This window comes from Hippocampus bargibanti, linkage group LG12, assembly GCF_051943395.1.
Source record: "Hippocampus bargibanti isolate YZ-2025 linkage group LG12, ASM5194339v1, whole genome shotgun sequence".
NCBI lineage: Eukaryota > Metazoa > Chordata > Actinopteri > Syngnathiformes > Syngnathidae > Hippocampus > Hippocampus bargibanti.
This window is the reverse complement of record NC_142745.1, coordinates 2,677,454-2,702,104: the sequence shown is the minus strand read 5'-3', so window position 1 is coordinate 2,702,104 and position 24,651 is coordinate 2,677,454. Positions and strand designations below refer to the sequence as shown.

General features: G+C 40.1%; 1 protein-coding gene across 1 annotated transcript; it reads left to right on the top strand.

Annotated features, from left to right (window-relative positions):
- Positions 1-1,984: 1,984 nt before the first annotated feature.
- On the top strand, positions 1,985-24,135 carry loxl2a (lysyl oxidase-like 2a). The gene is made up of 13 exons (XM_089010002.1): positions 1,985-2,716; positions 4,250-4,425; positions 12,457-12,665; positions 14,066-14,282; positions 14,365-14,548; positions 17,079-17,230; positions 17,360-17,527; positions 20,406-20,571; positions 21,480-21,720; positions 21,801-21,916; positions 22,032-22,168; positions 22,229-22,340; positions 23,999-24,135. The coding sequence occupies exons 1-13, from the start codon at positions 2,425-2,427 to the stop codon at positions 24,067-24,069; spliced, it is 2,241 nt and encodes a 746-aa protein (XP_088866128.1). The 5' UTR covers positions 1,985-2,424; the 3' UTR covers positions 24,070-24,135.
- The last annotated feature ends 516 nt before the right edge of the window (positions 24,136-24,651 follow it).

The following is a 24,651-nucleotide window of genomic DNA, read 5'->3' as shown; positions in this document are numbered from 1 at the left end:
AAAAATAAAAATAAATAAGAACATCTCTGTAAATGATGCAGTGTGGTTCTTACAGCTCTAAAAACTACTCACAACGGTAAAGAGTAAACTATAAAGTATACCTCATTGTTGATGTGAGTGAGGAAACGCTTGGCCATCAGGGGCCATTTTGGTGTTTATCCTATAAGCCACAGGTGTCAAAGTCAAGGCCCGCGGGCCAAATCCGGCCCGCCACATCATTTTTTTCGGCCCGCGAAAGCAAATCAAACTTGTTAAATTCCATGATGATTGCTAAAATCTGAGCCAAAATTTCATATTTTTGGATGTCAACCACAATAAAAGTCATTATTCTTGACTTCAGATTTGAAAACGAGTTATTCATTAATTTACTGTGTGCTCTATATGTAATATTTGAAGGGATTTAAACATTCTAATGGGTTCCCCAAATTCATAACGGCCCTCGAGAGGAAACCATAACTACAATGTGGCCCGCGGCAAAAAAAATGACTTTGACACCCCTGCTATAAGCCCTGTGAGGCTCATCCAAAATTTATGACAGTATAATGAAATGCTCTTACAGTCCATAAATGGTGTATGAGTCCTTCAAGCAGATGATGAAGCCAGAGAAAGCTCTCCGACAGCCAGACTGTTTTTTTTGGAGGGCGGAGAATGTCTTCTACAGGTTACTCTTATGTGTGCGTCTACTACAGTAGTTACGCCAATTGCCTTGACGTCAACTGTAAAACTTTCTCCCTCCCTCAAAAGTGACGGTGAGGTCTTCCTCCCACGTTCACCGCCTTCCCGCCTTACTTCGACTTAGTCGGGAAACATTCCTCCCCAAGGGCATCTTGGCCCCTCGGCTGACAGTTTGCATGGTTACTCATGATATATCGAAGCTGAGTGGACTTTGCCCTGAGTCCCTGGGGCAGAACCTCCGGGCGTAGTTGAGATGAATGACAAGGGCGGGACCATTTGGTCTCTTACGAGGCTGTCAGTGAGAGTGAGTTAGAAAGAGAGATGACTTTTCTAGGGATAATCGCATACTGGCCAGAGCTAGCTCACTGTATCTGTAGCGTGCTGCATAAGCAAATATATGTTTGTGTTGATTTAAAGGACAACCGACGTCACTTTTTTTGTTTCTTAACTGACATCAGAAAAACGTTTTATAGCATCTAAAATACCCAAAACACGCAGTATGATATTTTTAGTCAAATGCAAAACACTAATAAAAATGACTTAAAGTGTCCAAAATCTGCAAAAAATTGAGCTGCGAATTGGGCATTTTCAGAAAGTCCCGCCCCCAGTGCGTGACGTCCCGCCACGACATCATGCATTGCTGGAGAATCAAAACAATGGCTTCAGATTCGGAGAATATGCTTTCTTGTTACGCATCCAGTTATGAATATGAATCAAATAGTTCTGAAGAGGAAAGCATACATGTTTGCAATCGATTAAAGAATTTATTCTGTGCCATTTTGAGGCAATAGGGGGGGAAATGTCTCACACAAAAAAAGGCAAAAGAAAATGGCGACCTCTTGTAGACATGACAGTGTATGGCGTTTTACAGGCTGATGAATTCCTTATATGGAGCTTGGACGCCCTCTTCTGGCGCAACATGAGGTTTTCAGACCAAACAAGCATTGACGTGATGGAAGGACTGCTACAATGTGTCCTTTTTTTGATCAGGGGCGTTCCTTCAGTGACGTCACGTACAAACTCGTCACCAACTCAAAAGCAAGACTTCCGGAATATTCAGCACGAGTCTTAAAACGTAAAATATTGCTATATGCGGTGGAATCTTTGTCAAATACGCTCAGTAGAAGTCATTTGAAGCCATTTTACAAATTATGGACACTTGTCGGTTGTCCTTTAATATAGCGGTTTTGTCAACCCACAATGGCTGAATGAGGAGGAACAAAATGGATTTGGTTGCAGATATACCGTTCAAGCCATTTTCAAGATGGACTTTTCAAGAATAGATGGACATCATTAAGAAAGGTTGGAGGGCTCCGGAGCTAGCAAAAATATGAAATAATATTGCAATTTTATGAGGTTATCATGAATCCACACGTTCATAGTATAAATTCGAACAGTTTAATGACAGTATTTCCTCGGTTTCTTCAAGTCACACGTTATTGTCTGGCTAACGACACCCTCTACTGGATGTTTCGTAAATCACACCACACTGGCAGCTGTGGATTGATTCAGACATAGCACTACTGAAGGCCTTGGGTTGACATGCATGGCTCGTCACTGGGAAAATCATTCATTTTGAAACATCCCTCAAGTGGGACCGTTCAAATTGTACAAAATGGCCTCAATAATTGCACAAATTGCCAACTAAAGCACAACATCAAGCAGAGTACATGTTTGTGAGTATCGTGGATTGAGTGTTAGCTTTAGCTTTAGCTCCAACTAGTGTCTTTTCTACCCCCAGACTGTGTCATGCTGCGCCTCGCAATACCCTCTTGGAGCCTCTTCTTATGCATCACGCTCGTATGCGCATGGCTACTGTGCAATGCCCAAAGCGAGTCCGGCACTCCGGCCATCCAGCTACGTCTGGTTGGAGAGAAACAGAAAAAACACGAGGGCCGAGTGGAAGTTCTCTACAAAGGTGAATGGGGGACGGTCTGCGATGATGACTTCTCCATCTACGCCGCCCAGGTGGTGTGCAGAGAGCTCGGCTTTGTGGACGCTTTGTCGTGGTCACCCTCGGCCAAGTACGGCAGGGGGCAAGGTAAGAAAAATAGATGCACATTTTAGCGCCCGTGTAACGGCCATCACAGTGACTGTGTGTTTGTTGTGTACGCATGTGTTCTAAAGTGGAGGGGAATTTTAGCATTCATGTAGAAAAAAAACACTAATGTCATTCAGCGGCAGCTGGCCCAGAGTGTCGAAAAGAATGTTCTTGAATGGATACACCTGATACGTGTCACGCCGCATGCAATATCCTTACATGAGCTAAACAAGAGGAGGCCGGATTGTAAACAAGAACAGTTCTATATGACGTATTTGCTGACATGATGGCTCGCTCGGCTGTGGCGTAATCGCTTGTAATTGATCAAGTTTTGTGTGGAAAAGACGCGGGGTCATTGTTTTGAGCCAAATCATATGCCCGACAATTTTTTTTTTAATGGCTGGCTTTTGATTGTCATATTTCCATTTGGATTTCTTTGACATTCTTATGTCAGCCAAATTGCTGACTTCACTTTCGCTGTTGTGTTCTTAAAAAGGAAGTTACACATTATGTAGCTGCACATATTGGAAGCTACATCATTAGTCCCACAAACAAATAAACAAACAAATAAATAAATGCATAAATACATAAAATGAAATCAACAAATACATAAACAAATGAATAAATAAATAAATTTAATTATATAAATGAATAACTACATAAATAACAACCAAATAGATAAATAAATACACAAATTTAATTAGATAAATAAACAAACAACTAACTAACGAAATACATAACAAATAAATAAATATGCAAAGAAACAAATAAATAGATACATAAATAAATGTATAAATACACAAAATTAAATAAGCAAATTAATAAATAGAAATAATAAATAAATAGATAAATTAATACACAAATATAATTACATAAATAAATAGCTAAATAAATAACAACCAAATATATAAATAAATACACAACTTTAATTAGATGAATAAACAGTTAAATAAATAAATAAATAAATAAATAAATACATAAATAAATCACGAGTAAATAAATAACCAAATAAACAAATAGATAAATAAATGAATAAACGCATTAAAAATAAATGAATAAAATTAAATATGCAAATACATAAACAAATGAATATGTACAAATACTAAATAAATAGATACATTAATACACAAATTTAATTACATAAATAAATAGCTAAATAAATAACAACCAAATAGATAAATAAATACACAAATTTAATTAGATAAATAAACAGTTAAATAAATAAATAAATAAATAAATAACAAGTAAATAAATAACCAAATAAACAAATACATAAATAGATAAATAAATGAATAAACACACAATAAATAAATAAATATACAAATAGTAAATAAATAGATAAATCAATACACAAATTTAATTACATAAATAAATAGCTAGATAAATAACAACCGAATGGATAAATAGCTACACAAATTTAATTAGATAAATAAACAAATAACCAAATAAATAAAGAAAAAATAAATAAATACAGAGCTATTCATGATGAATTGGTGTGGATGATGATGATGAATTGCTCGTGTCCGTTTGCAGGCCGCATCTGGCTGGACAACGTGGATTGCAACGGCAGAGAGAGCAGCCTCGCTGAGTGTCGCTCCAACGGTTTCGGAGTGAGCGACTGCAAACATTCAGAAGACGTCGGGGTGGTGTGCTCACAGCAGCGCATTCCAGGATTCAAGTTTATCCGCACTCAAGGCAACGCTGACAAGGTAGGATGGCGCATCGTGTCATGCAAGAGTCTTTTTTGCCGTGGGTTACATCGAATTTGAAGTCAAAATAATGAATATTATTGTGACAATTTGCAATTTTGGTTCAGATAAACAAGCATCATGGCACTTGGCAAGTTTGATTTGCTTTCACGGGCCGAATAAAATGATTTGGTGGGCCAGATTTAGCCACGGGGCCTTAACTTTGACACCCGTGGTGTCATGCATTGCTTCGAGATGAGATATGTTGGGCCTACAATGAATGTAGCCTAGTTTAAATTGATCTACCGCGCTCTGATGGCTTTTGACGAGCAGGTCAGGATATTATAGCTGACATACAACCACTTGTTTTTGAGTTTGAATCCTAACTTTAACGTCCAAATGTGTCAAAATATGCCAGTGAAAGAATGAGCAGATTCCTGCGGTATGAAAACCTCGAGTCATCTTGCACGTGTGAAGCAATGACTTTGTCAGGCACGTTTCTTTGCCCACACGCTCACCCCCCAAAACCCCCTTTGAGACACTGGAACGGATTCCCACCCCGTGAGCAGGGAAACCTCATCATGTCTGGCTGGCGTCAACACCTCCATACCAGATGGAAAGTCAACGTAGGCGTGATAAAAGACAGGCAGGAAGTAAAAGCAATGTCTGAAAAGTTCTCTGACGCAAGGGGGGGGTCAAATTTGAGCAGACTAAAAAGGATGAAGCAACACTGGAAGATAGTCAATGACTTGGGGAGTCAATGAATTCAATCAACATCGCAGGGATAATACTAGTGGGCCTCAATCGGCAGTACATATGCACCTAAAAGCTAGCAACCACTCATGTGACGACAATGAGGTTAAAATCTTAGCGAAAGAAAATAGATGGTTTGAAAGGGGAGTAAAAGAAGCGATTTTCGTAAAACAGCAAAATCCTTCACTAAACCGATATGGTGGGGTGAGGTTCAATTTGTATCGTTCGTACAACATAGGATTTAATACTGATGAAGTGATACCGGAGGAAGTGGGGCAATCAGGCCAGTCGTTAGTCAGAACAATGGGAACAATCAGTGGAGCAGCTGCAGGGAGTAGTCCTCCGCTCCCCCCCCCCCCCAACCTGAGAGCAGGGACCTATCATAGCAGAGTCCGGCACCACCATGTCTGGACAGTAGGGATATATATATATATATATATATATATATATATATATATATATATATATATATATATATATATATATATATATATATATATATATATATATAGGGCCGAAACTACCAGTAAGACTTTAGTTTGCTGACGAAACTTCTTGGATAAGAAGTGAAACGTCCGACACCTTCAAAGAAGTACAGATGAAACCTTTTCATCGATGACCTAAGAATTTTTCATGGCGTTCATACTTGGAGCAGATATAAAGGAAGAGAAGGAAATACTTGTCAGGAACGGCGGCTGCCACCTGTTCACTTACAAGAAGCAAATCTCTGTCTATCCAGTTGGAAGGGACATTTTAAAAGGCTGACTAATGTCGATAATTAGCACTTTTTTTTTTACAGGAGGCCTTTTTATGTAGCCTCCACTGATTCCTTACTTGTTATGTATTTACAGTCCCAGGGGTGTTGTTGCCATTTAGTCCCCCCCCACCCCCACCCTGTAAATATTTCCTCCGTCTGGGTGAGGCCTTTCAAGTGGCAACGTGAAAGGAATGGGCCGAGCGTAGCCGCTGTCGCTGGATTTCTTTGACCGTGTTGGAGTAGCGACCAAGCAACAAGCAGTCGTGTTTATTCACGAATGAATTGGCGTTCTGTGCTTAGCGAGGGAAAAGTGGGCGGCGACCTTGTGTACAGTCAAGTTAGAACAGAGGTCAATGCTGAGAGGGAGAAGTACATTCACTGGTCACGATCAACAGGTGCGTTGAGAAGCTAGCTTGAGCAAAGCGATACGAGAGGTGATCAAAAAGGAGAATTATAATTTTGTGTCAAATGCAAAACACCAAAAAAAATGACTTAAAGTGTCCCAAAACCACTTCAAAATGAACCTCGGAAGTGGCCAGTTTCAGAAGGTCCCGCCCCCTCGTTCGAGATGTCACGCCAAGACGTCTTGCCTTGCTCGAGAATCAAAACAATGGCTTCAGATTGGGAGAAGATGCTTTCTTGTTACTCATCCAGTTATGAATATGATTCAAATAGTTCTGAAGAGGAAAGCATGTTTGCAATCGATTAAAGAAGTCCTTCCGTTTCAGTTTGAGGCGTCTGGACTCCAATGTAGCACCCAGAAAATGCACAAGATGGCGCCCAAGCTCCATTGGAAATGGGCTCATTTGTCTGCTGGGAATTTGTGTCAACTAGTATTAAATAGTAGTCTTGGTGTGCGTGTTATTTATGTGTTTTCCTTCTAATTTCACTATCAACACGATGTTTTCAGACCAAACAAATGCATTGTGTGTCGCTTTCTCGGTCAGGGGCGTTCCTTCAGTGACGTCACGTCAGGAATCGTCACTAACCCAAAAAGAAGACTTCCTGAATATCCAGCGCGAGTCTTAAAATGTAAAATATAGCTATATGCGGTGGATTTTTTTTTGTAAAATATGCTCAGTAGAAGTCATTTGAAGTCATTTTACAAATTATGGACACAACTTGTCGGTTGTCCTTTAAACATCTGTGACAACGATATGGACGGAAAAAAAAACATTGCGTGTCATTGGAGGAAAATGAGATAAGAGCTGTTCTTTATTTTGTTCTGCAGAAAGTTGCCCTCTAACTTATTTGAACGGTGGTTTCGGAAAATCGTTCCCCTCAACATATAAAAAAAAGTAGTTTCCAGATTAACTGGAGTTGAGATGAGCTCATCCTCTGCTGGAGTCTGGCCGACAGATATAAACATGCAAAGTGGTTTTCGGTTTCCCATCGCCTCTCTCAGTGCGTTCAGGCTCATCAAACCTGCACCGAACACAAAAGCATCTAAGGCTCGCTGAAAATAATAATCATAATAATTCAAAAAAAAAGCAGCATTAAAAGCTTTGTGTCAAAGAGGTGAAAAGTTACATGCCAGCCTTAGCTGCATCCGTCCGTGTCTGCTAAGCCGCATACTCGGTCATTCCACAATAAATAAATACATTGAAAAACAATCAATGAAATATGAGACAAAGCACAACTGGCGTCTGAGAAGTCCGATGTATGTGTGAGACTTGCCAGGTTGGAGGAACGTACCCCAGGGGAGAAATACGGTTTTTTTTTCCTTGCCAAATTTCTCACGGATTGAAACACAGGCAGAATCAGCACATGTCCAACAGATGTTTCCTCATTCCCGCCCTGAACTATTAAGCGAGTCAAAGTCCCCTTTTTTTTTCCCTGTCATGCATACCCGCACGTTATGTTTTGTTATACCCTCAAAAGGTGTTGATGAATCTCTGAGAAATAATATTACGCAGCAAATGTACAAGAGTCAAGTTATACGTGAGTGCATGTGAGGCCGCTGGGTTTTCAATTGGACACAAAGAGGTCACAAATTCCGGGAAAAGAACAAGAAACAGAAAGAGAGTGTTGCTAGAGAGAGAGAGGTAGATGTAGATAGATGTACATGTAGGTAGATAGATATAGATGTAGGTAGATAGATGTAGATGTAGGTAGATAGATATAGATGTAGGTAGGTAGATGTAGATGTAGGTAGAGGTAGATGTAGATAGATAGATATAGATGTAGGTAGATAGATATAGATGTAGGTAGAGGTAGATGTAGGTGTAGATAGCTGTAGATGTAGATAGATAGGTGTAGATATGTAGATGTAGATGTAGGTAGATAGATATAGATGTAGGTAGATAGATGTAGATGTATGTAGATAGATGTATATAGATGTAGATAGATGTAGGTAGATGTAGATGTAGATAGATGTAGATGTAGGTAGATAGCTGTAGATGTAGGTAGATGTAGATAGGTGTAGATAAATGTAGGTAGATAGGTGTAGATAGATGTAGGTAGATAGTTGTAGATGTTGGTAGATATATGTAGATGTAGATAGATGTAGATGTAGGTAGGTAGATGTAGATAGATGTAGATGTAGGTAGATGTAGGTACATATAGATAGATGTAGGTAGATTGATGTAGATGTAGGTAGATAGATGTAGATGTAGGTAGATAGATGGAGATGTGCATAGATGTAGATGTAGATAGATGTAGATTGATGTAGATAGATAGATGTAGATAGATTTAGATGTAGATAGATGTAGATGAAGGTAGATCGATTTAGGTAGGTAGATGTAGATAGGTACATGTAGGTAGATAGATGTAGATGTAGGTAGTTGTAGAAAGATGTAGGTAGATGTAGATAGATGTAGATAGATGTGTATATATATACCCCAATGAGCATCTATCGAGCAAGCTAGCTTGCTATCTAGCTAGCTTTGTAGCTATCTATTTATTCATTTGTTCTTTCATTTATTTTTTTTTATTGATGTATTATATATATATTTATTTATATTTTCACTTATTTAGTAATTAATTGTATTTTGGGAGCTCCAGATGACTCCGTAACTTACCAAAAACAAATATACTGGCCATTCGTGTGAAAATGAGTTTATATGCAAGTGATATCTTGTACTGTGGAATTCAACTCGGAGAGCATTTCAGTTTTTCACTGGAGCACGATGCCGGTCCTTGTTCACCATGTTTAAGCAAGGTGGGCAAAGTGAATAAGTGAGGCAACAGGAAGGGTAGGTGTGTGTGTTTTTTTTTCTGGGACGGCACGTGCGGATAAACGTGACGTTTGGACTGGCGGCTGGAAAAAAAAAAAAAAAAGTGGAAGCAATGCACAGTAGTGGAAGTCTTGGCGAGACGAGACGTTGGCTAAACCAGAGTCTCATGTTCGCACATGGACTTGCCAGGCGGTGGGGGGTCAGTGCGGGGAGTGCCAAGCATTTAAAATAACAAGTTTGTTCTACAGTTTGGAAACATTTCAGTCATGCTTTCGTAGAGAGACACAAGCTGGCTGGTTCGAGGAAAAAGGAAAAGAAAAACACGTGGCCAATGTCAAGTGGGGATGTATTTGAGGGGGGGAAAAAAAGTATTTTGGGAATGAATGATTCGGAGTTACAAAGATGACTGTTGATAATGATAATAGGATCGTAAAAAATGTTGACGTCAAGTACCATATTTTCTGGTGTATATATATATATATATATATATATATATATATACACAGTAAAGTCTCGTTATATCGATATCGGATATATCGATAGTCCCAGTTATATCGATATTTTTTCGAACTCCCTTGAATATCGATATAACGAGACTTTACTGTATGTGTATATATATATACAGTAAAGTCTCGTTATAACGATATCGGATATATCAATAGTCCCGGTTATATCGATACTATTTCTATGCACGCACGGAGAAAATTACATGCAAACAGTGTCGGATATATCGATAGTCCCGGTTATATCGATATTTTTTCGGACTCCCTTGAATATCGATATAACGAGACTTTACTGTATATATATTACTATATATATATTACTGTATATATATATATATATATATATATATATATATATATATAGATGTACAGATGTATATCGGAAAATACTGTAATTGTATGAGTGATTTTTTTTTTGTTTTGCTTAAATCATTCACCGCCATTCCCGAATGTATTTGGGAATTGAAAAGCATGAAGTGCCATTCCCGAATTTGTTCGGATTTTATTCTTTCTTGCAGGGAGTGCTTGTAAAGCGCTGGTCAGACCCCTGGGAATTGTTTTCCCTCCCACAAGGGGGAAACATTTGCCTTTTGTATGTGTTTTATGGTATTTTGTACATCGGCCCCCATTTCAAGCTCTGATAACTCCAGACCCCAATAATTTAGGAATTAACTCTTTTTTTTCTGCCTAAAGAAGATAATCTAATGTTTCTAACATGATATTGAATGTTTATGTAGTCTTAAAACTCAATATTCTGTGGGTCCTGCAATTTGAGTGAAAATGACAAAAACCCTGGCACTGGAGTGGACACATTTTTTGCACATTGTCTGGCAGTGAATGAGTTAAACAGACTAAATGCAAATAAACTGCTGAGTCCGCAATTTAAATGTCCATAATATGACGCGTGACATCAGTGCTGCGTCGTTGCCGCTGTGGAAAACCCAGAGTTCATCATATTTTTGGATGCATAACAGCATTGGTGTGAATGCTTGTCTCTCAGCATTCATGGAGTGCAGTCGTGAACACGGGATGTGTGGAGATTTGGGATTCTTCCAAACAGGATTAGGCTGAGTTTATGTCTGCTCTTTTCTTTCCTTTTTTGTCTGAACTGGATCAGTTGCGGGTATCTGTCCTTCTCGCTTCCTCTCTTGATTCGTGTTTCAAACAACCAGTTTCCTGCCTCCTGAGCCAAAAGTAACAGCGGAAGCACACGTCTGAAAACTCAGACTTGCACGTTCTGGCCAAGTTTTGAGCCCTGGCAGCGAACGCACATCGCGTTCATTTCACATTTTGGACGTTTCAGCAAAACAATTGTCATGACGTTGTTACGTAGCCGTCAAAACGAGACCATTTGATTATCCTGATCAATCAGCTATCAGTCTGTTTGACTGATAGCTTTGTATCTATTCTGAGCTCACGTCTTCACTTTTTTCATCCAGATTTGGAATGGAAAAGCTTACATCACGCCGTGGTCAGGAGGAAAGCCCTGATGAAAGAACCGTTTCTCCCACTGGAACCGCAGCAGTCAGGAGGGTCGAGGTCACGGTCTGACTTAATTGGCCCCTCAAGCTCTCCAGTCGCTTTGAGGCTTTCAGAACATTCCCCGAGGCTGACGCCATCTCAGGAAATCACCGCGTGGGCAAACATTTGATACTTTTGGGAGACGTGCCTGGATGTCGGGGGTTCGCTAAAGCTAAAGTGATTCATGTTTAGTCAGATCAGCACGATGCAGAGTCGCGAAAAAGCTGAAGCTGCTATTCGGCTTAACCTTGCAGATACCCCATGACCATGTTTGGCTCAAAGAAGGAAATGAACAATGAATATGTTATTGTTTTGTTTTTTTTCTAAGGTCAAAAGTCAAAAGGTTGTAGCTTGATTTAGAGGGGGGGTCAGGACACATGGGAGTCATCCGACGAAACTTGTTCTGTAGCTCTTTTTGTTTGCCCAGAGACCACCCGCAAATAGTCATGGCAACTCACTCTGCAGTCGTTTCCCTCAATCTGGATAAACAATGGCCAGAAATTGTCTTTTTTTAAATCTAAATGATTGCTAAATGCTGAATTTGGGGCAGGTATCATACCGTTTTTTTCCGGACTATAAGGCACACAGGATTATAAGGCGCACCTCCAATGAATGACATATATTTTTTAACTTTTCCCATATATATGGCACACTGTCAGCTTTTTACTTAAATGAAGGCTTTTAGGTAGGCCCTATAGTGCGGAAAATACAGTAATTTGCTCATTATTAAAAAAGATTGACTGTGTAAAATTGGTTGTTGAATGACGGACTGAAATAATAGAGTGCAGTATTTGGGTGCTACCAGCAGTGGTGCTGTTATCTTTTTTTTGGCAATGTGAAGAAGAAATTCACAATGAAGTGTGTGGCAACTGCTGGCATTTGCAATCGCTCTCATCTCTCATCCATCTTTGATGGTATGCGTATTAAAATGCCAGTCTTTCATCAAAGTAAGTCTAAAGATGGATTTGGTTTTTATATTTTTTGCAACTGACTCAATGGTATAATAAGTAGCATGTGGCTGCCGCTGCTCACCCGCACAAAAAAATATCCTGTGACTGTAAAGTGTACTTGAGCGTTTTGAAAGGCGCTTATGAATGAAATGTATTATTATTATTATTATTATTATTATTATTATTATTATTATTATTATTATAGTAGGGTTCCAATGCACCCTCCCACCCACACACACAGAGAGGCCTTCCTGGAAATGCGTTCTTTCTCTACTGTGTCATTTAACTAATTGTAATTTCAAAATACAAACATGATTGTAAAATGTAGCCTTTTTTCTATTGCAACCTATCAGTAATACCTGTGACTAATGTAACATCCCCTTGTGCATCAGGGCTTGCCGGTGAATGTGGAGGACGTGCGAATAAGGGCCACTTATTCTCACAGAAAAAGGATCCCCATCACCGAGGGCTTTTTGGAAGTGAAAGATGGAGGAAAATGGAAGCAAATCTGCAACGCAGACTGGACGGAGATGAACAGCAGGGTCATCTGTGGCATGTACGGCTTCCCCGCGGACAAGCGCTTCAACAACAAACCCTACAAGTACGTCTTTGTGAGCCTACATGAATATATTTCAAACGCGATGTTATCTGGGCTCAGACGTCACAAGTTAGAAAAGCTGCGGCACGGCCAACTGATTTGATTGTATCTTGCATAACCGCTCGGTTTTCTGGCAATGGCCTCTTAAAGGACAAACGACGTTTTTTTGTTTCCTAACTGACATCAGAAAAACGTTTTATAGCATCGAAAATACCCAAAACACGCAGTATGATATTTTTTGTCAAATGCAAAACACCAATAAAAACGACTTAAAATGTCCAAAATCTGCAAAAAATTGAGCTGCGAATTGGGTATTTTCAGAAAGTCCCGCCCACTTGTTCGGGATGTCACGCCAAGATGTCTTGCCTTGCTCGAGAATCAAAACAATGGCTTCAAATTCGGAGAATATGCTTTCTTGTCCAGTTACAGTGGTTGAAGCGCTATTAAATCAATATGTATGTAGTGTATTGTATTGTATTTTGTACAGCAGCCCCAATTTCAAGCTCCGATAACTCCAGACCCATAAACCTAAGGAATTAACTATTTTTTTTGTGATGAAAGAAGAGAGTCTAAGGTTTCTAACGCTGTATTAAATGTTTATGTAGTCCTAAAACATAATATTCTGTGTGTCCTGCAATTTGAGTGAAAATGACAAAAACCCTGGCATTAGAGTGGACACATTTGTGCACATCGTCTGGCAGTGAATGAGTTAAGATTTTTTTTGTGGGAAACCTGCCCATAAAAAAAGAATGCTGAGGACAAATCTTTGCGTACAAGTAATATAAAAGTAAGGCTTTGGTGCTACTAAGAACTTGTTAAAGTCAAGGAGCTAAATAATGTCTTCTTCCGTTGACTTTTTGGATCAAAACAACGATTCTAAAATGAGTTCAGGAGCTTCGTTGCTATTTTGGGCCATTATTAGGCAATATGAACATTTTTGGGATGTATATTTTGGCTCATTTAGGACCTGTACACAAATGTACCGAGTACAGAAAGTTGTTAAGCAATCTAAAATGTGACATAGTGCGACAATACTGATCCAAAGAGAATTGTGTGAGCAATGCAAAGTGACACAGTGACAAGCTTTTCCCCTCACAGCCAATTCTGATGTCATTGTTGATAGAAAACTGGCAGTCTCATCTATTTGACGTTAGCCCGAACATCTGGCTTAGAAACGTGGATTCATTTCTACGCATTAGCAATGATGGAATGCAAATCCACTTTAGAATAGTTTCCGTGCTAAATTGTTGCCCGAGCAGGTGCCTTATAGATGTCATTTCATTGTAAAATGGGGGATCAGCCGGGTTGTTTAAATATGTCAAAAAGTAAATGAATGTGGCGTTAATAGCTTCCATCCGTCCGCATTTCCGACAAATAGAATGATTTATTACTTCCCATCCCAGATTGCTGGCCAAGCGGCGCAAGAAGAACTACTGGGGTTTCTCCGTCAACTGCACCGGCAACGAGGCCGACCTGTCGGATTGCAAACTGGGCAGAGAAATCGAACTGAAGGGCAACAGAACCTGTGAGAAGGGCATGCCCGTCGTGGTCAGCTGCGTTCCTGGACGTACTTTTGCTCCGAGTCTCAGTACGGGCTACAGGAAGGCATACAGAGTGGAGGTAAACTTGACGCGGAGGAGATTAAAAAAGGCTCGAGTCATAGAATTTAAGGCTTCCATTTTTCATGACCCACCGTGCATAGCAACCCCTGGTGCGACTAAAAGGCGGAGCCATGGTCGGGGAAGGTCGCGTGGAGGTGTTGAGGAACGGCGAGTGGGGCACGGTGTGCGAGGACAACTGGAACATTCAAGCCGCAACCGTGGTCTGTCGGGAGTTGGGCTTCGGCAGCGCCAAAGAGGCCTTGATTGGTGCCAGTATGGGACAAGGTAGAACGACCGAAACACACTCATGCCTGCGATTGGTGTGGATGCTGCCAACGCCACACAGTCTTTGAAGCAACAAACAAACGAAAAAAACAAATAAACAAATAAATAAATACATGAACGAATGAATAAATAAATGAATGAGTAAATAAATAAATAAATGAACGAATGAATAAATAAATGAATGAGTAAATAAATAAATGAATAAATGAATAGATGAATGAATGAATAAATAAATAAATGAATGAGTAAATAAATGAATGAATGAATAAATGAATAAATAGATGAATGAATGAATGAATGAATGAATGAATAAATAAATGAATAAATAAATGAATAAATAGATGAATAAATAAATAAATATGCATGCACGCACGTACGTACGTACGTACGTACGTACGTACATACATACATACATACATACATACATACATACATACATACATACATACATACATAAATGAATGAGCAAATATGCGAATGAACGAATACATGAATAAAAGCATTAATAAATGAATAAAAGCCTGTATAAAAATAAATTATTTACCAAAATTTGAAAAATCAAACAAAGTAAAAAATAACCAAATACAAAAAATACAAAATAATAAAACATTTAAAATAAAATAAAATACAAAAGTGACGATACTCCACCCAACCCGAGTGCAGCTGCGAAAATGAAACTTTTGGACAAAAGCCTCAAATCTCTACCTGCTGTTTTTTTTTATGTAATCTCGCTCAGTCTAGACCTAAAGTCAGCAAACGAATCCAACAAACCACTGTACGAACAATCTCTAACTATGTTCCAGAAGCCCATTCTGTGAAATGCAATATCCTTCAACAGGAATTGCATTTCGTTGTACTAAGTTCATCCTGTCTACTTGATATCTAATGTCAGGTATTTGAACACCTACACTGTCTGTAAGTAAAGAATCTGCTCAACATTAGGAATTGCATTTGCTGAAGCAGTTACTTGCGCACACGTTCTCAGGGCGAATGGACAGAAGATGAGAGAACAAAATGTTCCGGCGAAAAAAAAAACAGCTGTTCGGAAATCCAGGGGAGTAATTTGATTTGGACAAGTTCTTTTTCATCAGTTGAGCTCACCTTGTAAAAATCATACGACACACACACACACACACACACACACACACACACACACGAAATTGATGATGATGATGGCTTTGGGAAATCGGCAATTAGCCATTGATTAGCCATTTGCTTAAAAAAATACATCTGCTTAGCTTTACTTGTTACTCGGGTGTCTGAAAGTAAACAATGATATTTTGTTTGACATTTTCTTCTAACAACCACCAAAATGTTGTGTAATCACAACAAAATGTGATCATGTAACATTCAAGACAAGCTCTGCAGGGCAATTTACTAAGTAAATGTTTCAGGTTCAGTGTTCTGCTCATTGTTGATTTACTCCGTCCGGTGGCGAGCACAACATTTTTGGCCGCCGCTTTGATGGCGCACACCACCAAGGACATTCCTCCTCAGTCAAACATGGGTAAAAAAGCCAGTGTGCCGGACACCATTTTGTGTCGTAAACTCCTTTAAATTGTTTCTACTTGAAAATAAGAAAAACAAATATTCGGTTGAAACAACCAAGTGACCAGGAAGTCTAACACAGGGGTGTCAAAGTCATTTTTTGCCACGGCCCACATTGTAGTTACGGTTTCCTCTCGGGGGCCATTATGAATTTGGGGGAAGCCATTAGAATGTTCATATTACATGCAGATCATCACATATTCATAATAATCATAAATAATACATTACATTTTAAGCGCACTTTGGAGGAAGAGGATCTGAGGGAACGAGAAGGAATAGAAAGTTGAAGAAGGTCAGATAATTAGTTTTCAAATCTGAAGTCAAGAATAATGACTGTTTTTGCCGTTTACATACGACAATTTGACATTTTGGTTCGGGTTTTAGCAAGCATCGTGAAATTTCACAAGTTTGATTTGCTTTCACGGGCCGAATAAAATGATGTGATGGGCCAGATTTGCCCCCCGGGGCCTTGACTTTGACACCTGTGCTCTAACATTTTTCTTTGAGTTGACTCCAACATGGCAGTCGGTCATGAGAAGCCGCTGCCGTTTAATTTTTGGTCGTTCCTGTGGGATTATTTTTTTGGTCATTGTACCGTACTTTCTGGTGTATAAGGTGTACCAGAGTATAAGGCGCAACATCAATGGGGTATTTTCAAACCTTTTCCATATATAAGGCGCATTGGACTATAAGTCGAGCCTTCAAGGAATTTAAAACGTTTTCCAAAGAAAATATATAAATATATAAAAGTTTTCCAAATATAAGAGGCTGGGGAAATGGACTTGGTGGCTGCTAACAGTAGTCGCGAGACCTGTTGTGGCTCATTATTACTTCACATATAAGGCGCACCTGTGTATAAGATGCAGGGTCATCTTTTGAAGAAAATTAAGGCTTTTGGGTGCGCCTTATACACTGGAAAATATGGTGATTTCATCTTCTGTCTATGGCGTATGAATAAAAAGATTCTTCGCGTCCTTTGTAGGCATCGGGCCAGTACACATGAATGAGGTGGAGTGTTCAGGCTTTGAGAAATCTCTAACCGAGTGTCGCTTCAATTGGGAATCTGTGGGATGCAGCCACGAGGAAGACGTCGCAGTGCGTTGCAACGTTCCCGCCATGGGATTTCAGAACAGAGTGAGTGGCCCCTCCCACCTTAACTATGACAACGTTTGAGATTTTTGCGGTTATCAATCTGTCCGTCTACTTCAGCGCAGAGTACGTTTGCAAACTCTGATCAAACATGTCTGTTTGTCCTTATCACAGGTTCGGTTATCCGGCGGACGTAATCCCTACGAGGGCCGCGTTGAAGTTCTCGCCGACAGAAATGGCTCTCTGGTGTGGGGTACGGTATGCAGTGAGAGCTGGGGGACCATTGAGGCCATGGTGGTGTGCAAACAGCTCGGCTTGGGATTTGCCAGTCACGCCTTTCAGGTTAGCGCTTGTTGCTACTTGATATCACTCTTGACAATTGGCAATTTCACTTCGAAATCGTCTTTGACGAAGCAACAGGAAAACTCACACACAAATTTCAATGATGCTGCCAGTCCTCGGCAAAGTGCACTGTCTAAATAAATATTACAACCAGCTCACATAAGCAACCTGAACTTTGTTGATTCCCGGGGGGCAAAAATCAAGACACCGCGGTCTTATAAACAAGCAGTTAACGCCTTGACACAGATGCTTGTTTATTCCCTCAGCAGGCATCTGGTTTAAGGTTCAGGAGAGCCTCCTCCCACTTCAAATGAATGTGCGGGACTGGCAAGCAACGGCATAGGGCTGCTCCAAGACCCCTTTAAAATGGTCACATACGGCGCAGCAGTGGCGGGCCGTGGATTTCGTCGCTAGGCCTTCAGTAGTGCTACGTCTGAATCAATCCGGACTGAAAAAAGTGTGGTGTGATTTACTACAAGTCCACTAGAGGGTACCATTAGCCAGGAAATGACTGACCGATCTTTCTTAATGATGTCCATTTTTTTCTGGAAAAATCTGGCTTGAAAATGGCTTTAACAGTAACTATCCAACCAAATCCATTTCTTCTCCTCCTTCGGCCATTGCGGGTTGAAAAAACTGCTATTAAATCAACACAATATATTTCTTAGGACTATTTTACTCTCTCTGTGCGGTTCCGAGAATAAATAATATATTATATAATATTTGCTTATGCAGCTCTCTGCCGATACAGTGTGCTAGCTATGGCCAGTATGGTTTTGTCACTTGCGCGGCTTGTGATCAGGGCTGTTTTCTCAAACTATTATTGGCTAGTGAACCAATCATAGTTTGCGAAAACTCTGACGTTGACCAGCGCCTTTAAGAAGGCGTTGGTACCGCTTTTTGGTTTACCAACTCCAAATCTGATTGGTTAGAGTTTCATCGACATTTATTTTTATGCGACAAGGCCCACATAGCTGATTGTGAAGGCGTCCGGGTAGATTTCTGACCCTGGTAACAAATGACGGCTGAAATGTGATTGGTTAAATACTTAAATACAAAAACACACATCTGGAAGCAGCGCAACAGGGGGAAATTAATGAAAGGAAACTGAAAGATAATTTGGAATTATGTCATAAGAATTCATGGACAAAATATAATTAACATCAGTCTGTGATTCACATATTTTTAGGCCAGCAGAGAAGCCTTTGCAGGCCTTGACAGACCGCTACTGCGGTCCAGTACTGTACACTGGTGTTAAAATTACTCACACTGGTCAAAAAGTGAATTAGGTTACGGCATATGTGGGCATGTTAACCGTCAATTCAAATCAAATAATTGCGGAGTTACTTACATGGTAAAGAATCCACCAATCAAGTTTACCGTAAATTGTAAAAAAAAAAAGGCGGGGTTGCTAACAAACAGCATTTGACTGTTTGAAAAAAAGGCATCATCCCATTTCCCTCAAAACACAATTTGCCTTATTTGGGTAATGATGCTCAATTATGGCCATCTGGACATTTAAAATGCTGCAACATGTACAAGCCAGATGGAACAAATGACCCCAAAACTACCGCAGAGATGCTCTCCAGCAAGCCTGTCCTAGTCCTTAACTCACGTGCATAATGCCATTATGACATTTCTTTTCCATCAGACGTCGTAAATCCTCCACATCAGTCATGACAGAAATTTTGGCTTTTAAAAGGCGCTTTCCATGTGGTTTTGGTGGGGGGGGGAGAGGCTGAGTCAGCACTTTGGGGATAACAGAACCCCCTGCGAGGTGGGGGTCGTTTATTTTGTGATTAGTTTTGCCTCATGGCTAAAACATTTATCAGTGAGATAATGGTAAGGCTGACAATAAGCTAATTATTATATTTATGTCTCTGGTCTCTCTCTCCCGACAAATTGGCGTTTTCGTGTTTATTATGTTTGTTAAAATCATTATAAGTGCCTTGCACGCTGGGTTCAAGAGGACAGTAATTTCATCTGTGCTGTATGTCATGCATATTAGCATATTTGACAATAAAGCTGATTTTGACTTTGGTTGCTAAATGATGTTTCCACCTGTGCCATTTATAGTTTGTGGCTATAAAAAAAATACACTAGACCATTTCAATTACATTTAAAGGTGGTGGCAGTCCTTGCTTGACCACAAAACTTCTTTTCAGACACTTTTGTGGCTTCTACAGTTGTAAAATGTGATTTTTTTTAACTTGATCACTGCCAGAAGATGTGCAAAAATGTGTCCACTCCAGTGCCAGGGTTTTTGTCACAGTCACTTGAATTCCAGGACCCACAAAATATTGAGTTTTAGGACTACATAAGCATTCAGTGCAATGTAAGAAATCTTGGACTCTCTTCTTTCATCAGAAAAAAATAGTTAATTCCTAAAAATTATATGGGTCTGGAGTTGTATGCGCTTGAAATGGGGATGGCTGTCCAAAGTACAATGCAATACATACATATTTGTTTATATAGCGCTTTAACAACAGCTGAAGCTGGAACAAAGCGCTAATATGGAAGGAAGGGAAATACCGCAAAACAAAAAAACATTGCCAGAGGCCATGGCCAGTATTTTATCAGCACCCAAGCACGAAAAAAACAACACCCGAACTAATTCCGGAATGTCGCTCGATCTCATATTTTCAATTCCCGAATAAATTCGTGAATGGCAGTGAATGAGTAAAAAAACACACACTCACTAAAGCAACGAGTATTGGTGACGCTGTGAAATTAAGATGCTAAGAACCGTCAGGTTTGAAATACGATGACATCATGCAGCGCTAAGGCAAAATAGTGACACTTTATGTCTTCAAGATGAACATTTCAGCTCATGGCTGATTCATTTTTTCGGTGTCTTGTGTGCTGTTTTTGTTAACAGGAAACTTGGTACTGGCAGAGCGACGCTACAGCTGATGATATTGTGATGAGTGGAGTGAGATGTTCGGGCACTGAGCTGACTCTGGATCAGTGCCTGCATCACGGGAAACACATTCAATGTCCCAAAGGGGGTGGACGCTTTGCTGCAGGGGTGGCCTGTACTCTCAGTAAGGAGCATGTGTTACTATTGAATATAATGTACACTACGTGGAAAATACAAAAAAATCTAAACTGGCTAGAATACCGTATTTTCCGGTGTATAAGGCGCACCCAAAAGCCTTGCTTTTCTTAAAAAGATGACCCTGCGCCTTATATGTGAAGTAATATTGAACCACGACAGGTTTCACAACTCGTGTCAGCAGCCACCGACGCCATTTTCCCCAGGACACACTGTAGCAGTCCTTCCATCACGTCAATGCATTTTGCTGTACTTTGTTTGGTCTGAAAACTTCGTGTAGCACCAAAAAGAGGCAGAAGATGGCGACAAAGCTCCGTGTAAGGAATTTCCACAGGCTGATTAATTCTTGACACGGAGCTTTGTCGCCATCTTCTGCCTCTTTTTGGTGCTACATTTCCCGCCCCCAGATACCTCAAAATGGCACGGAATGAATTATTTAATCGATTACAAACATGTATGCTTTCCTCTTCAGAACTATTTGAATCATATTCATAACTGGATGAGTAACAAGAAAGAATCTTTTCCGAATCTGTAACCATTGTTTTGATTCTCGAGCAAGGCAAGACGTCTTGGCGTGACACCATGAACAAGGGGGCGGGAGCTTCTGAAACTGGCCACTTCCGGTTTCAATTTTTTGCAGTTTCAGCACACTCTAAGTCATTTTTATTTGTGTTTTGCATTTGACTAAAAATATACTGCGTGTTTGGGCATTTTAGATGCTATAAAACGTTTTTCTGATGTCAGTTAGGAAACAAAAAAAGTGATGTTGGTTGTCCTTTAACTAACTGATAAGAATAAGTAGAAATGAACTAACATTGGATGTTTTAGGATGTGTATATAACTACTGTAGTAATAACAATTGCCAATCCCACTGAGTTCATGGTGTGTCCTACCCAGCGGCCCCTGACCTGGTCCTGAACGCCCAGGAAGTGGAGCACACGGCCTACCTGGAGGACAGACCCATGTATGCACTGCAATGTGCCCAGGAGGAGAAGTGCCTTTCCAGCAGCGCCGACAAAGCCGACCAGCACTCTTACCGCCGCCTGCTGCGCTTCTCCTCGCAGATCCACAACAATGGCCAGTCGGATTTCAGGCCGCGGGCAGGGCATCAATCCTGGACTTGGCACGAATGCCACAGGTGATGCCCTCAAGTCAACCGCTGTTCAGTTCAGATACACGAGATCCTTTTCACATCAATTATTTCCTCCCTGTATTCAGACATTTCCACAGCATAGAGGTGTTCACCCACTATGACTTAATGAATGTGAACGGAACGAAAGTGGCAGAGGGTCACAAAGCCAGTTTCTGTCTGGAGGACACGCGTTGTAAAGAAGGTAACATCAGTTTGTTGTCATCCATCTTAGTTCAAGACAAAACGTTCCTTTATCCACAAACACCGATGACCATATCGGGAGAGCAACTTATGATGACTGTTCTGAACGCCGCCAGGCATCGAGAAGAAATACGAATGCGCCAACTTTGGAGCACAGGGCATCACGGTGGGCTGCTCGGACACTTACAGGCATGATATTGACTGCCAATGGATCGACATCACGGATATTCCGCCTGGCGACTACATTTTCCAGGTGAAACGGTTTAACACTCATAAAATGGTGTCCAGTAAATGACCTTAAGTGCCATGGCAGGTTGTGATCAACCCAAACTACGAGGTGGCAGAATCCGACTACAGCAACAACATCATGAAGTGCCGCAGCCGCTACGACGGAAATCGCGTCTGGATGTACAACTGTCAAATAGGTGAGATCTTTACTCCCTCCCGCATGTCAACATGGAAAACACAGCGTAACATTTGGCTAACCAGAAAAACTCCCCCCCAAAAAATTGCACATTCGCTGCTATTCCCTAATTTATTTTGGGAATTGAAAAGTGTGACATTGAGCACCATTACCAAATTTTTTCAGGTTTTGGGTTTTTCTTGCGGGGGTGCCGATAAAGCGCTGGTCAGACCTCTGGCAATGTTTTTTTTTTCCTTTCCACAAGGGGGCAGCGTTTGCCTTTTGTCCATGTTAGCGCTTTGTTACAGCTTCAGCTGTTGTTGGATTGGATGTTCCTTTATTCATCTGGCAGTGGAGAAATTTACATTTCACAGCAGCAAAGTTATGAAAGGAAGAGGAAAGGAAAGAAAGAAGTAGAAAAACAAAATACAAGAGCTGTTGGAAAGGCAACCACTCTCGCGGCACCATCTTGAAGTAAAAAAAAACTAAATAACAAATATGACAACACAAAGACACAGAGTCATTCATTCTTCAGCACTTGCTGTACCCTCTTTGTGACATGAAGCAGTTCTAGATGAAAGAAGATCAAAGCGTCCTTTTCACCAGTGGATCAGGGACGTCATGGTGGAATGTGAAACGTCTACTCCAAGCTAAATGTTAAAGTGCTATATACATGTAAATCAATATGTATGTATTGTCTTGTATTTTGTACAGCCGCCCCCATTTCAAGATAGGATACCTCCAGACCGATATAACTTAGGAATTAACTCTTTTTTTCTGATGAAAGAAGAGAGTCTCGGGTTTCTTACGCTGCATTGAATGTTTATGTCGTCCTAAAAATCAATATTCCGTGGGTCCTGCAATTTGAGTGAAAGTGACAAAAACCCTGGCACTGGAGTGGACACATTTTTTGCAAAATTGTCTGACAGTGAATGAGTTCAAATATTTTGATTTCTACTGACGCAGATGATAATGCTACAATGCGACCGATCATACGTACATTTGCATCTGTGAAAATAGTTGATCCAAAAATAAGGAAGAAAACTGTTCAAGAAAACCATCATCTATTTACAGTGATACCTCGGTTTTTGACCATAATCCGTTTCAGAAACCTGTTCGAAAACCGATTTGTTCAAAAACCGAAACAGCACTTTCCATTAAAATCAATGTAAAAAATCTTAATCCGTTCAAAATCTAGAAAATAACTTTTTAACTATTTCATCGCATAAACCGGATAAAAACTTAATAATAGAGCAGGTCATGTGTAAAATTTTATAAAAACAAACTTTTATTTTCACCAATTTTCTTTCTGCCACGGGCCGTGTTAGCACTACCCCAGCTGTCTTTGGGCAAACACAGGGCACACTAACTTTTCAAACCATCTTCTGCTTGCTTTAAAATCATACTATTCCGGAGATCTTAACCAAATATGTCTGCATTTTCGCAAAAATAAAACAACAACAATATTCATGCGTCGATCACAATGAGGAAGACGTGATGTATAAGGAAGTGACGTGGGTAGTCGAGTGATGCATTCAGATGCACTCGGTTTGGTTGAGAACCAAATTTCGGTTGTATGCCGGGGCATAAAAAAATTTTGGTTGAAAACCGAATGGGATGAGAACCGAGATGTTCGAAAACCGAGGTTTGACTGTATTACCAATATTTCCGCATTCACAGGTGGCTCCCGGAGTTCGGAAACGGAAGAAACATTTCCCGGGCTTCTGACCAATCAGCTTTCGCACAGGTAGATAGAAAGACGGACAGACAGATGGTGGGACATTAACGAAACAGAAGAAGAGCGTTTCCCCAACCACTAAAGGAGGAGGCCGTCGTCGAAGACATTCAGGACGCTGAATGAAAGTACAAATGGGACACTTGTTTGGATGTGCAGCGTTTACAGTCCTGAATTCACAGAAATAGCATGTTTATACAATGTGTTGGAATGATGTCAATTTCTGTTTTGTTGTCGATAAGCTGGCAATGTGATAGAAAGCAGCCATTTTATTATTATTATTATTACTGTATTTTTTTGTTTCAAACTGACTGTGAGGAAAATGATAGCGTAATTTATTCGATCTTTTGGACCACAAGCAGTAGAGCTCTTACATTGTGGTGTCTTTGTCGAAATGTACATTTTTTTATTATTATTTGTGGTGCTTTTTAATGAATATATCAGGGAATTTTGCAAGTTTTTTGAATGGTCAGCACAAGAAAGCCACGTCCTTATTTCATCCAGGAAACAAAAAAACATTTTGGTGCTCCATCATGTTTCAAAGTTGGAATTGACATTCTACATCAAAGTGACAAAAGGTCCAAATTCAACACGATGC

Coding starts and splice junctions, on each gene's coding strand:
- loxl2a (XM_089010002.1), top strand. CDS start 2,425: ATGCTGCGCCTCGCAATACCCTCTTGGAGCCTCTTCTTATGCATCACG. Junction 4,426..12,456: donor CTCAAGGCAACGCTGACAAG/GTAGGATGGCGC, acceptor CTTGTGCATCAG/GGCTTGCCGGTGAATGTGGA. Junction 22,341..23,998: donor GATGTACAACTGTCAAATAG/GTGAGATCTTTA, acceptor CCGCATTCACAG/GTGGCTCCCGGAGTTCGGAA.